This window comes from Serinus canaria, chromosome 6 (assembly GCF_022539315.1).
Source record: "Serinus canaria isolate serCan28SL12 chromosome 6, serCan2020, whole genome shotgun sequence".
NCBI lineage: Eukaryota > Metazoa > Chordata > Aves > Passeriformes > Fringillidae > Serinus > Serinus canaria.
Window position 1 is genome coordinate 35,104,889 of NC_066320.1, and position 14,203 is coordinate 35,119,091.

At 40.6% G+C, this 14,203-nt stretch overlaps 1 protein-coding gene across 4 annotated transcripts in view; it reads left to right on the forward strand.

Moving 5' to 3' along the window:
• ALDH18A1 (aldehyde dehydrogenase 18 family member A1) overlaps positions 1-11,582 on the forward strand; it is a 32,578-nt gene extending 20,996 nt beyond the window's left edge. For all 4 annotated transcript variants that reach the window (XM_050976525.1, XM_030241237.2, XM_050976526.1 and 1 more), the window contains 9 exons: positions 726-799; positions 1,450-1,549; positions 2,614-2,834; positions 5,514-5,651; positions 5,761-5,956; positions 6,104-6,225; positions 8,638-8,824; positions 9,692-9,787; positions 10,727-11,582. In XM_050976525.1, coding sequence (XP_050832482.1) covers positions 726-799; positions 1,450-1,549; positions 2,614-2,834; positions 5,514-5,651; positions 5,761-5,956; positions 6,104-6,225; positions 8,638-8,824; positions 9,692-9,787; positions 10,727-10,908 — 1,316 coding nt within the window. In that variant the 3' untranslated portion in view covers positions 10,909-11,582. The remainder of the gene's footprint in view (positions 1-725; positions 800-1,449; positions 1,550-2,613; positions 2,835-5,513; positions 5,652-5,760; positions 5,957-6,103; positions 6,226-8,637; positions 8,825-9,691; positions 9,788-10,726) is intronic.
• Positions 11,583-14,203: the final 2,621 nt, after the last annotated feature.

Here is a 14,203-nt window from a genome sequence, read left to right on the forward strand (position 1 = left end):
TAGTCTAATTAATCTCATGTCCACACAATCTTTTCTTACACTTCCCACTATACCTCTTTATAATTTCTACCCTGGCAGTTTCCATGGGACTCTTCTTAAATGGAAGTTGGGTTCAAGATACCTGGTTTACAGGCTACTTCAGGAGAGTTAAAAATGACAGATTTTTCACAAGCTACTTGTGAATTTTTTGCAGAAATGCTGCCTGAACACAGTGACTTGAAACAGAAACACAATCTGTTTTGTATAATTTCAGCACCTTGCTTGTAAAACGCATACATTGAAAGGCAGGGAAAGCAATTTTTCTGCGAGCTGTTACTAGGGTTTTGGCTTCCATTATTGTTTATGTGTTCCCATGCATACATTCTTCAGCTGGATACTGAAACTTCTCAAAATTTGCCTCTTTTCTTTCAGTAGCCTACTATGCCCTGGTGACTTAGCTATCCTGTTGTTCTTTTGGCCTTTATCGAGCCTTTTTGATACATGCTGCACACTTGCTGTTACACAGAGACAGAATCTTTGTGATGATTCTTTATGTAGGGACCATAACAGTATTTTTGTGTCAGCTACAGACTTTTCTGTATTAGAATACAACATTTTTCTTGAATTTGTCTATTAAAAACAGTTTCATGCTCTAAGTAAAGAATTGGAAGACAAACGGGCTAGCGCTCACTTCTGCCTGTGCTGTTACTTTGTCTGCATACCATATTTTTGGGGTTTTTTTGCAGGCCCTACTGTAGAACAGCAGGCTGAAATGGCTCGAGCTGGTGGCAGGACCTTGGCGGCTCTACAGCCTGAGCAGGTGACAGAACAATAGGGCCAAATTGTTAATAATGTGCATGTGTGGCAAGTTTTACAATATAGGCTTATAACATAAATGAACTCCTTGGGACAAGAATCTATTATTTCTGTGCCAGATCCATTGTTTGTATCGTAGCCTGCTTAAAGATGATAAAAGCAAAAAGATCGTGTTCCTTCGGGTTGTGAAGTAATATGAGCTTTCATGTGGGGTTTATAAAAATTTTGATAGCATCAAGTAACACACAGAAGTGAATTGTGATTCCAGCTGCTGAAGAATTGGCTAGAATAACTTGCTCCATTCACACCTGAGTTTAGCATACAACATGTATACAAAAGTGGAGCTGTAGACAATTACTACTCTGCAGCTAGGTGAGTATGATGTAGTACAAGGTGGTCTTAAAGGAAGACCATGTGAGTTTGGTGAAGAAGACTGGGAAAGGAAAGCAAGATAATAAAAAGCAAGGTAAAGGCTGTAGCAGTGTTCGGTTTTCTTTTTCAGTGTGATGCGGGCTGGAAAAATCAGCTGCCCAAGTATTGGGAAGGTTAAGATAGTGAGAGGATGTGGTCAGCATAAATGGACTATAGGAACTAGGTGTCAAACAGCATGGACTTTGAGTAAGAAGTCAGTTTAGAATATGTTTTGTCTTTCAGAGAGCAGAGATTATTTATCGTCTTGCTGACTTACTAACGGACCAGAGGGAAGAAATTCTCTTGGCAAACAAGAAGGACTTAGAGGAGGCTGAAAATAAAGGTAACTGCTTCAAACCTTCCATGGTAATACTATCATCTTGGACCTCTCTGGGCCTCAAGACAAATGAGCAGAACTAGAATCTTCTGTCACCTGGGATTAGGCAGTATGGCTGACACAGATTATTGAACCCAGGACTTTAGGAGCTTGTCAGTGTAAACAGCCACAGCCTCCTTCATTGCATATAACAGAGGCCTTCATCAGAGAAGATACTGAGGCAGTGCAAAACACCAAGTGGTGTATTGTAAAAAAATTCTTAAAAAATGGAACAAATATCTCTGTTACTGTCATGAACAAAGTGAGTGTCTTCTGGGCTGGTCAATGTAATGTTTGGTTTCTGAAGGAAAGGCTATCATCTCTACACTGAAATTGATGCTCGCCAAAGCATCAGTTGTCCGTTCTGATTGAGGAAGGTTCTCTTTAGGTGGCTCAGTTGAAACCCCCTCTTCTGTGTTAGACTGATACATTCATTGAGAAGCTGGGATTGAGATGTGTACATGGTGGCATAACAAGTATATGAAAAGGACACGTCATGAATTGTAATACTATGTGGAAGGCACCACTGACCAGAGTATTTGAGGGGACATTGCTGGGTTAACTTACTGTTTGAATGTGTTCAGACTTGAAAATTCAAGTTGTTCTTGCCGAAATGCTATGCGTGTGTCTGCGCTTTGAAGTTTCTCTTTGTAAAACAAAAGGATGCAATTACTGCCTGGACCTTCCAGAAATACTGCAAGGGTAGAAATTTGTAGGAAATTCAGTCATGCATTCAGTACATGAAATAGGACAAACCTTATCTTTCTGGATGTTGGTAGTTTGTGTGGTTGCTTCATGTACGAAGCACTTAAACATCATTAATTGAAAATGTGGGTGAAATAGTCATCATATTTGAGGGGTTTTATTGTGACTACCAGACTTGATGCTATGCATTTTTAATCTCAGGTAGATTACTTGCTAGGGTGTGGGAAATATCTTAATTTTCCTTAGCTTCAGCACTCATTTAAGTCACTTCTGCTTGAGCCTAGGAAGAACAATCTATCTTCAGCACAACTTTTTCTTTCTTTTAGGGAGATTAGCCCTCCCTTTGTTGAAACGCCTTAGTCTGTCTACTTCAAAGCTTAACAGCTTGGCTATTGGTCTGCGTCAGATTGCGGCATCCTCGCAGGACAGCGTCGGCCGTGTAATTCGTCGAACTCGAATAGCAAAAGACCTGGATTTGGAGCAGGTCACAGTGCCAATTGGTGTCCTTCTCGTGATCTTTGAATCTCGTCCCGACTGCCTTCCACAGGTTTGTAAGCAAGGTAGATTACACTGTTCAGTATTTCTGTTAGCAAGCAAACAAGAGACTACAAAAAGTATTGTTTCAAAGGACTCTTGTTTGGATTCTTCTACAATTGATTTTTTGGCATTGCTGTTTTTTATGCAGAGGTGTTTTCAGGAATTGCTTCTGTAGTGTTCAGTTTTGTCATTTGTCTTATGCCAGGAATGAGGCAGGTATGTTAAGGGCAAATGCTTTCCTCTGCAGCGCTGTGTGGAAGTGTTGTTATAAGTAAATCCTGTTATAAAATGCATGAAAATACGGGTGCTGAACTAATGTGCAGGAGCAGCCTTGGTCTTACTTTCTAACTCGCAGCTGCTTTACTGAGCAACTGAAGTAGATTTTAAAATGAAAACAAACGAACAAAAAAACTGATTAGCAACATTTCTTCCCACAATTAACATTAGGTATCTAGGAAGCTTGATTGAGGAGTTTTCTAATGAGCAGGTGTTTGAGTAGAAAATGATGGGTACTTTGAGGATGTGAGGCTCAATGAGTGGACGGCTTTGTACTTCATGCCAGATTTTTGTGAGTAGTCCCCATTTACAGTGAAAAGGAATATGCTGTAAGAAAAGTTCCTGTGAAACAAAAAGGCACTAGTCTTCCTTGGCTACCAGCTCTGTTTGTTATAGATAACCAGTATGTTGCCTTCTTGAATTTGAGTCTGTCTTCCTGGGCTTCAGCCCAGGTCTCTTGCCTTGCATAGCTGACGCCTTCCTCTTTCTCTTTGTTGTATCTTAGAACTTACACCAGACTGACTCCTGCTGGCTTCCCTGCCCTGCCCTCCCTTCCCCTGCTTTGTTTTACAGATTTGGAATAGCTTGTCTTGGTAGTTGCTTTGCTTCTTGCTAACCTCCTGCCCTCATACTCATATGCTTCCTGATGCAACTTCAGAGGATCATCTTTGATAACTCTGCATTTGAATTGCATGATTTCTGTCCCATCCTGTATCTGATTGTAGGAGGGTCTCTGATTGAGAGGAGCAGTTCTCTCTTCTTAGTCTACTACTGTATCTCATGCTTGTTTGGGTTAAGATTTAATAAGCTTCAAGTGAGCATATACAAACAGCATGTTTGCCTCTAATACTTAAAGGGTGAAATTGCAAGCATCCTTCAGAGACTGTATTTTATAGATTCCACCGAATCCAGTTGTTGTTCTGAAGTGTAGTCATGTTCTGCTAGTCTTTGAGACTGAACCATTTTGAAACCGCTTACCTTGTGTTCTACTTTTAATCACGCAAATTTTTGATTTTTGTGTCTTAATTCTTAGTATTTTTTTCTTTTCATTTTTCAAACCAGGTAGAAACCTTTCTTTTAATCTTATGCCTCTTTACTTAAATAAGCTTATTTATTTATTTTCTTTTCATGATAGTGATCTGGAGGGGCAGATAGAAGGTACTTTTGAAATACAATCAGATGGCTTTTTAATGTCTAATTATAAAAGTTAAAAAGACACATGATAGTTATGTAAGGCAGACTTCCCAGTTACACTTCAGTGTGTTTTTCGAATGTGTTTCTTGTTTACAGTATTCTTTTCAAATGAGGTAGATTATCAAGCATTTTGATTATTACCTATTTGATACTAGAAGGGGAAAGATGTTTCTGGCTGGTTGTTTTATGAATCATGATCTAAAGTGTGCCACCAAGCTAACTTCTTATTAGATGTGATCCTGGCTAATTTTGGCATCAGCATCTCAACAATATACAATAGATACTCTAATGAGTGTACATTTGGTGAATATATATACAGGTGATGATAATGATATATATAATCTTTCCCAGAAGACAGTAATACAGCAAAATAACTTAAAATAATGAGTTTGTTTATTCTAAAGAGAATAAACTCACCTCTGGAGAGGAGGTGATTTTGTTTTCCAAAGGAGGGCATACTTTTAAACTTTTTTTAAGTAGGTGGACAAATTGTGAGACCATAGTGAATGAAGGTGGGATGAGGAATACAAAAAAGAACACAAAAGTAAAATAAGTTTTGAACAAGAGCTTCATTGCATGTGACCTATTCCGAGGTAGAAAGGAGCAAAACCCTCTTGCATTGCTGGACTTAAATGGGTGAAATCTAACACCTTGAACAGAAGGGCAACAATATCTATCGGTTTCTTCTGGTGATAAACGTGGAAGCAAAGATGATGCTGGGCCTATTGTCTCAAATTTTCTTTTTTTTTGCTTAGAGCAAGTGTTGTCTGTTTATGACTGCTGTTTTAGACAGCATGATGAAAATGTTTTTCCTGTTCATAGGAAGAGCTTATTTACTGCTCTCTGCTGGAACGGTTAGAGACAAGAGTTCTTGCAGCTAAAGTTTTTCTCCCTGGGGTAATTGCCCACACAGCTATGCAATTCATATGAAGCCCTGTGTCTGTAGTTTCTTCTGACTTGTTCAGTGTAGTCTCTGCATCACAATAGTACCTTGAAAACTCAAGTTTGTTCTTGAAATTAGCATATTTAATTTCTGGAGTTAAATGTGCTGCTACTTATAATGGTTTTTCAGAGCTATGAAAGGAACACTGTAGATTAATATTGAGTAAATCAACTGAAAAAAAAATCCTGGTTTTATTTTGTGGGTGTTCTTCTGACAAAAGAACCAAAATACATTTAAAAGGGGTTTTTTTCCCCCAATAATAAACTCCTTTGACAGGTGTCTGCTTTGGCCATAGCCAGTGGAAATGGCTTACTGCTTAAAGGAGGAAAAGAGGCAGCACATAGCAATCAAATCCTTCATCATCTGACACAAGAAGCACTCTCTATTCATGGAGTCAGAGATGCAGTGCAACTGGTAAGTGCCTAGAGTTAAATCAACTATTTCTTTGCTGTGGTATGTATAAAAAGTGTGGGCAAAACCTGAGAGGTAAAACTGTAAGCTCTTTGTGTTGCAACTACCGCAGGTGAACACAAGAGAGGAAGTAGAAGATCTCTGCCGTTTGGATAAGCTGATAGATCTCATCATTCCACGTGGTTCATCACAGCTAGTCAGGAATATCCAGAGAGCTGCTAAGGGAATCCCAGTGATGGGTCACAGTGAAGGGATCTGTCATGTGTATGTTGACACGGATGCCAGTGTTGAGAAGGTCACACGAATAAGTAAGCTGTGGGAGGGTGACTTGAATCTCATGGGTGTAATTGAACTTTGGATTATGCAATGTAGTTATGGTAATTTATAATTTATATATTATCCAAAAATCTTTGTTGTAAATGCTGTGTAACTAATTATGTACTCTTAAACCTCAGTCAGAGACTCAAAGTGTGAATATCCTGCTGCCTGTAATGCTCTGGAAACTCTCTTAATTCATCGAGACTTGCTGAGAACCCCGTTGTTTGATCAGATCATAGACATGTTGAGAGTTGAACAGGTTAGTCACTCATATTTGTGGGGTTTTTTATTTTTTGTCTGTTTGTTTTTCTAAAACTTTAGAAGCATTTAGTCTGGCTGGTGTAGCCCTGTTTACATGGCATAACATTTTAGTTACCCACATGTGTCTTAGTACATGTCAATGAACTTTGGCTCTCCAGACAGCATCAAGTGTTTCTGTAGAAATGATCTGAAAGCAGCTTATTCAGGACAGCTACAGGCTATTACTGGGATACCTTTGCTATATCCTTCCTTGTATATAGCAAAAATAATCTTCTGCCAATTAAAGCATATACACAACCTTTCTCTGCCTTTTCAAATTCAGTCATATGCAAAGCCTTGTCTTCCTGAATCTATTAATTTAGCTTCTTACCCAGGTGAATTCCCTTCTGTTTTCATCCTTTCTGAATTTTCTTCATACGTGTGTTTTTTAAAATTTTCCTCTTGGATGCCCTTTGTTCCCACCCATTTTCCCTCCTGGTATGTCAAAGGATATCAAAAGGCCAACATACTAATTAGTTGTCTAGACACAAGCAATGTTTTTTCAGTAAAGATAGCAGAGATGCATCAGGAAGAAGTATCCATGAAGTAGTATGAATTGCAAAGATAGCAGAGATGCATCAGGAAGAAGTATCCATGAAGTAGTATGAATTGCAAAGATAGCAGAGATGCATCAGGAAGAAGTATCCATGAAGTAGTATCAATTGCACATAAATCAAGGGTTTTCACACAGCACTGTGTATTTGACAAAGAGAGTGCACAGGCAGTGATTAATGGAGGATAGAGAGGTCATATGTTTTGATGCTGTTAAAAGGGTTATAGTAAAAGAAGCTAGTAAGTAGTCAATAAGCAAGTTCTCAATGTTTGGGGCTCTTTAATGTCTTGTTTAGTTGTTTCTTGGGAAGGGTAGAGTGCAAGGTAAATGCTTGTATTTTGGATGGGAGGAGTATGTGTACCAGTGCATTTCCACCACTAACCCTACTCGATCTCCTTATTCAGTGGGGAGGATATTACCTCTGTGTAATCTAACCTGACAACAAGAAATATGCAAATATTGGACAGGATTATGCAATTAAAGTGATTCATAGTTGCACAAGAAAATGCTGGTTTACAGATATAGTCTTAAAAGTCTTCATATTTAGTAGACTTATGCCTTATTTCTCATTTATGCTTCTCTTGTCAAAATTTCCCGTTTGAGTGGAAATTCATCTGCATGGAATTTCTGTGCTGTATCTGTTCTAAATTATCTCTCATTGTTTAGGTGTTTTGGCAGAGGTTGATAATGTGTTAAAATTTTCTTTATAACAAATGAAAAATATCTGTGTGAGGTTTTTTGGTTTTGGACCAAGTAACTCCTTTGTGTCTTAGATGTGCTTCAGAGGTGGCTGGTATCAATTTATAAAGTAAAAGGATAAAAGTCATTCAAGATCTTAAGACTTCTGTAGGTGCAAACTTGGAAGCATTCCTTTTGTTATTCTCTGCATTGCAGTTGCCGTCTTAAAACAAAGGCTGGCGTCAGTGTTTTAGCTGTTTTCCTAGCAGTGCTGTACTGGCCTTTTCTGCCTGGTGACTAAGTGATGCTATTGCTTTAAGTAATTTCAAATGAATCCTGAATTAGAGTTTGTCATGATAGGTAGCCAACCTAGCATGTAATTTATTGTACCTCATAGCTAATTCACCTATGTGCCAAGTTTTCCAAAGTACTGGTGTATTTTTCTTACGCTGCATGCATGTTGTGGATTAGCTCCGCTCAGTGATTAAGCACCATCCAGCTGCCTGCTTGCTCTCCCCTGCTCCAAGTGGGACAGGAAGAGAAAATTAGAACAAAACCAAGGAAGCTTGTAGGTTGAAAGATAGCTTGTAGGTTGTAGATAGAAAGTGAAGGAAAGAGGAAGAAGAAGGGGGACAAAGAGGAGGAAATAACCCAATAAAAAAGTAAACCCCGAAACAAAACCAAAAACCCACCAGCAACACCCACAAGCGCAGCTAATTACTTGCTATCTGCCACAAAAAAACAATGCCCAGCCAGTCTCTTGGGCAGTGCCTACCTTCTTCAAAAACCCCCTCCCGTCAGTTTGTATTGCAGTACATGACATTTTATGGCATGGAACACCCCTTTGGTCAGTTCTGGTCAGCTCTTGGCTGTGTCCCCTCCCAAATTCCTGCATGCTCCCAGTCTTCGTGCCAGGGGCACAGAGTTAGAACAGGGGGGAAGAGAGAACCTTGATGTTGTGGAAGCTCTGTTCAGCAACAGCCAAAACATTGGTGTGTTTTTCACACTGTTTTAGTCACAAGTCCAAAACATAGCACCACAGGGTATGCCGGTCCCATATTGAGTACAAGAAGCTACATTTTCACCTGAAAGGCTCTGGTATGGTCAGTAGCCACAAACAAAATGTTCCTGGTGTTGCAGGTGAAGATTCATGCTGGCCCAAAGTTTGCTTCTTATTTGACATTCAGTCCTTCAGAAGTGAAATCTCTGCGCATAGAATATGGGGACCTGGAGTGCTGCATTGAGGTGGTGGACAGCGTTCAAGAGGCTGTTGAACATATCCACAAGTATGGAAGTTCCCATACAGATGTTATTATCACAGAGAATGGTTAGTGACCTGGCTCCTTCTTTAAGCTTCTGTTTTGGTTTGACTGCTAATTCCTGGTGTTTGTGCAACTAACTACATACATTGTAGTAGTCTCTTGGGTCTGTGCCAGTTCAAAACCTTACTAGAGCTGTGCCAAGACAAAGGTTGACTCTCCAACCAATCCAGGCCCAGACCTTCTGTCAATCAGCTGCAGTTAAGGTCATGTTGATCTGCGGCTGGCCAGTGTGAGTCAAGTAGCCTTCTGTTTCTACACTTCTTGCTGAGCTTAAATGCTTGTCACTAAAAGGCGTGCATTCGATACCATAACTACTGCCACAGGACCTGGTGAACTAGTGATTTCTATTGGAAATAGAGTTGCTCTTGAATGTCTGTCTTGTTGCTAAGGGCTACTGACCTCCAAGTTACTTACGTGTGGCATTTCTGCACAGTAGTTCTCAAACAGTACTTGCAATAGCAATTGAGTTTAGGATTTCTCAATATTTGGAACAGTTCCATGTTTGAGACTAATGGAGAGCTGACTGTAGCTTAACTGTCTCAAAATGCTGTTTGGGCAGCTGTTCTTTCTCCTTGGTCATGGAACTAAAGCTCTCTTTTACTAAACTGAATGGAGTTAGAATTAGACATCTTTTTGCTTCCTTCTAATCTTTGTGAGCTTATTCTAAGATTTGCAGTTGTGTCTAATTGATAACCGTACTGGGAGGAAGGTAAAAATGAGAGTGGCTTAGCGCAGGCTGTTTAAGTATTGTCTAATAAGGTTGCACGTGAAAGTTGTATTGTTATGTACGTTCACTGTTTTATGCAGTATTTATTGAAATACATGATCGTTCTGTATGTAATGGGTTTTGTTTTTCTCTGCCTCTTTCCCAGAGAAAACAGCAGAGTTCTTCCTCCAGCATGTGGACAGTGCTTGTGTTTTCTGGAATGCCAGTACCCGATTCTCTGATGGCTATAGGTTTGGACTTGGTAAGAGGGAAGATATTGTAGTGTTGTGACTGCAGAATTTTGTGGTGTGTGAACAGAGTGGCAGTATGAATCTTGAAAGATAGGATTGGTGTCTTATCTTACTGTCTAATAAATGATTTTCGGGAAAGGTACTGTACAAGAAGTTGAAGCCTAGAAATTTCATCCACACAAAGATATTTTGGATCCTTTGAAGCTCTTTTCAATTGCAATAAAGTATGCTGCATGCGTATAGTGATAGAACAATGCAGTACAGGATGTGAAACTGCTGAACAGCTTTCCTTTTGTTTCTCCTTCTAATGATGCTGTAAAGAATGCAATGCTTCAGTCCTGCTGGGCAGATTGAGGTGCTGTCCAGTGTGCAAGCCCTGCAGTGTTAAGGAATGAAGGGTAGGAACTAAACTGAGTATCAACTGATTAAATAAACAGGTGCAGCTACTGTGAATTGCAGAAGATAAAGGAACCATTCCTTGATGAGGTAGAAAATCAGAAGTCTCCACTACACACTGTTGTTGTGTTAGATGGAACAGTGTTCCATGTGACTGAAAAATTCCAGTTAAGGTCTTCCAATATCTCCTCAATGTGATAAAAAAGGATGTAAGATCATAATCTTTACTAGTTTAGCATTTTTTCTTGTTTGAAGGATTATGCCCTTAGATCAGTCTAAGAGCAATGTAGAAGATACCTCTCTCTCTCTCTTGCATCTTTCTTTCTGAAAGTAACTGTAGTAGCCAGCAGTATAAGCATTACAATTTATAATGTAATAGTTAATCTCCTTGAGCTTCTCTGTTGGGGAAATGGAACTGGTATTTGGAGAGGAGCAGAGAGAGAATGGCAGGTCTCTGAAAGGCAGGCAGATTTTTCTTCGAGGTAGAAAAACATTTAGTATGAAGTGAACATCATCAGAGGATTAACTACCTTTATTTTGGGTGTTTCCTACAGGTGCTGAAGTGGGAATTAGTACTTCACGTATCCATGCACGTGGACCAGTGGGAATTGAAGGACTCTTAACTACGAAGTGGTTGCTGAGGGGGGACAATCACGTTGTTTCTGACTTTTCAGAGCATGGGAGCATGAAGTATCTTCATGAAAGTCTCCCTCTCCCTCAGAGAAATGCCAACTGAAAACAATAGGGAGAAAATCCAAGATATAATTATTTCCTGAAGTTGTTCGGGCTTCAGGATAATCTCTGAAGGTGAAGGAGTTTGTTTTTCATCGTGAGAAACATTGTCCTTGGTCATTTTGCAGTGCAATGAATACGAAATGATCCCATCAATGAGAATTCTCCCCCTCCCCCCCCTTTCAGTTTTCTTAGACAGAATCTGCAAACTGACCTCACTTCTCCCAAAGACAGATTTTTTCAAATCATATAGGTAACATAAGGATTTCAGTATCGACTACATACCTTTTTTATCCCAGTGCTCTCTGTAGCAAATATGTTTGGTGGTGGAGCCTAATCTTTTTTTCCTAAGTTTCGATTTATTCAAGTATCTGTTCTTGAGAACAGACACAGCAGTTTTGGTTTTGAGGGTTTTTTTCTTCAGTCTTAGGATCATGGCATCTCTTGAGGGCCGGAAAGCTTTATGCTGAATTTCTTTGTATTTGATCAGTCTTGAGATAGGGGGACAGATGTTCCAAATGTATAGTAAACTTTTGCCAAGAAACCTTTTATATCTAATTCTTTGTATTGTTGACTGTTGTAGATAAAAAACATCATTGTCTGCTATGTTAATTTTGTTACTTACTTGTATCAAAGGTTTATTTTTCTTCGGTTTATATAAAACTTACTCTAACAGCATTTTGATCATGGCTTGTCCAGAATGAAGCTCTCCACTTGCATGAACACTTCCTTCTCATGGTGCACTGCAGCCTCTCCACACGGCTGGCAGCCAGAGCTCCCCGATGGCTGCAGGACATCCCGCTCTCAACTGGGGGGGCCCGGTGTGCTACTGCCCCATCAGGGTGTCGTTTCCTTTCCTGCCAGCTGCTCTCCACTGCTGTCCTGGCATGGGTGGTGGACGCACCGTGCTTGGGATCCGGTGCTGCTGCGCCCCTTTCTCTGGTCACAGGGGCATCACGATAGGGCCCAGGGTGCATCTCCCCTCTGAGCAGATGCCGTACGCTGCTGGGCATGGGTGAGGCGAGTGAGACACCTCGGTAGGTGCGGATGGCTCCTGTTCGCTGAAGGTGGCACGGCAGAAGAGCTCAGATTGGCATCAGAGAGTCGCAATGCAGAGGCTACAGTGGGGGTTTTGCCTGGTCATGAGGGCCATGGTGGTGTTATGACCACGGTCAAGTGTGTGCAGTCAGCCCCGGGTGCACAGACACCCAGCAGCAGGTGGGCCCCAAAGCAGGGCAGTGCTACTGAGGCTCCCCTGCCTGGGCTTGCTGGCGAGTAGTAAGGAAAGTGGCTTAAGAACCCTCTTCCGCTGAAGTGAAGGTAAGGGAAGGATGCTGAGGGGGGGATGTCTCTGTGGAAAGGGGGCAAAGTTGGGAATTGCAGGAAGGGGTTTACAGTTAGTGTAGGGGACAGAGCTCTTCAGGAGCAATTCCCTTGGGGCAAGTCAAGGGAGCACATTAGTTCTCAACATGATGTGAGAACTGTGCCAAGGAAAGCAGTTCCAGCATGTCTCTGTGTTGTATAAACTCTGTTAGTCTGTCTTCTGCATTGTACACTGTACCTTCCTTGGGTCTTGATGTCTCCATAGCTCTTAGTGATCACTAGGCACCTTGGTAGCCTTCCTGCAAGTTGCAAGTGCATTGCCATATCAGCTTAGTGCCTGTCAAGCTTTTCTTGTCTTGCAATTCCAGCTTAGGGTGTGGATCTCTCTGGTGTCTATCATATTGTAGATTTTTCTGAGCAGTCATCCCTCACAGTGGTGAGGTAGGGCCTTCACTTCCATTTCTGTGAGGTTTTTTTTGACAGAATTGTCTCCAGGGATTGCATCCCCATGTCCATAACAGTCTTTTGTTAAAGCTTGGCTTCCTGCTCGTTCATCATTCTGCTTTTGATGGCTCTCATCCACATCTCCACTGATGGCCATAGCAGTCACCACTTTCCGGGGCTGCTGTAGAGCACCTGCACTGTCATGGCACTGTTGGACTTCTCTGCTGGTGGGTGCCATATTCCCTGTGGAAGTCATTGTTGCTCGTGCGCTTATCGCATCTCACAGTCACAGTGCTTGCGGTGTTGGGTGTCTGTGTCTGTTGGAGCTGCCCTGCCCAAGGGTGTAGCAGTACTAAAGACAGGGTAGCACAGCCTCAGGGTGGTGTAGTAGTATCTTGATCTGTCTAGATACTTTTGGCAAAGACCATACGATTCATCTCTGGGCTGTAGACAGTGGGAACAGTTATCTTTGTCTTTTGAGGGTGCCAGGCTCTGGCCTTCAGAGAGCAGTAGCTGGTATGGTAGTGGAGTGGCTGGATCTTGAATGTGCTTTGTCTTATACAGGTGGAGCTCAATATCTGGGTTCTTTTAGCTGTGTTAGCATAGAGTAAGCTAGAACTGGACAAAGTCAATGTTTGATAGATCTTTACTTGTCATGGATTTCAAAAAAAAAAAAGTGAATTTGAGTGCTCAAGTATTTCTAATGAATTTTTAAAGCCCACAGGCTTTTAGTTAAGGTAAAAACTCTACTTCTTTTAACTGTCCACTTGCTTGATGAATTCTTTGGTCAAATCCTGGAATTTTATCTTTCAAGGTTTGGGAAAAAAGTTACAATTAAAAGCCTTACAAAAAAAGGCTCTGTGTTGAGTGTGAGGGCATGAGAGCGCTGATGAGGTTTTATTTAACTGTAAAGGTAACCAACAATTTTAAAGTAATTTTTTAAAATTTCATTATGGTTTTCTTTGCAAGTGCACTTGTTTTCATCCAGGCAAACACAGTTTAGTAGCTAGAAAGTTGCAATTTTTCCATGTTCTGTAGACAAAATGGAATTGTCTTCAGAGTTTCTAGTCTCTTACAGAATGAGATAGCCTGGGAATTAATAGGTGGGTGATATTGCATAGCAGTGTAGAACATTTCACTTTAGATTAAAATCCTGTTAATATTATTGGAGTTCTCTGATGAAAATTTGATAAATGTAATTTCCTAAGTCAGCTGTGATTTCTAAAGATCTTATACAATTATAGGTTAAAAAAGGTGTCAGTATATGGAGTGTTTCATAATGCGGGTGTGTTTAGTGCCAGAGACAAAATTGTGCCGAGTCAAAATGTGAATTGAAACATTTTAGTGGTGTATGTTACATGATGGTAATATAGAAAGCAATGTTAATGTTCTAAAACATTCTTACAAGCAGGTGTTTAAGACAACTACTAGCTTTGTGGTTATTTCGGGGATCTTTTTGTACCCAAACTCCTGAGCAGGGAGAAAACATTGCTGAAGCTCTTGCTAAAGAAGTCTGAATGGTGAAGAATTAA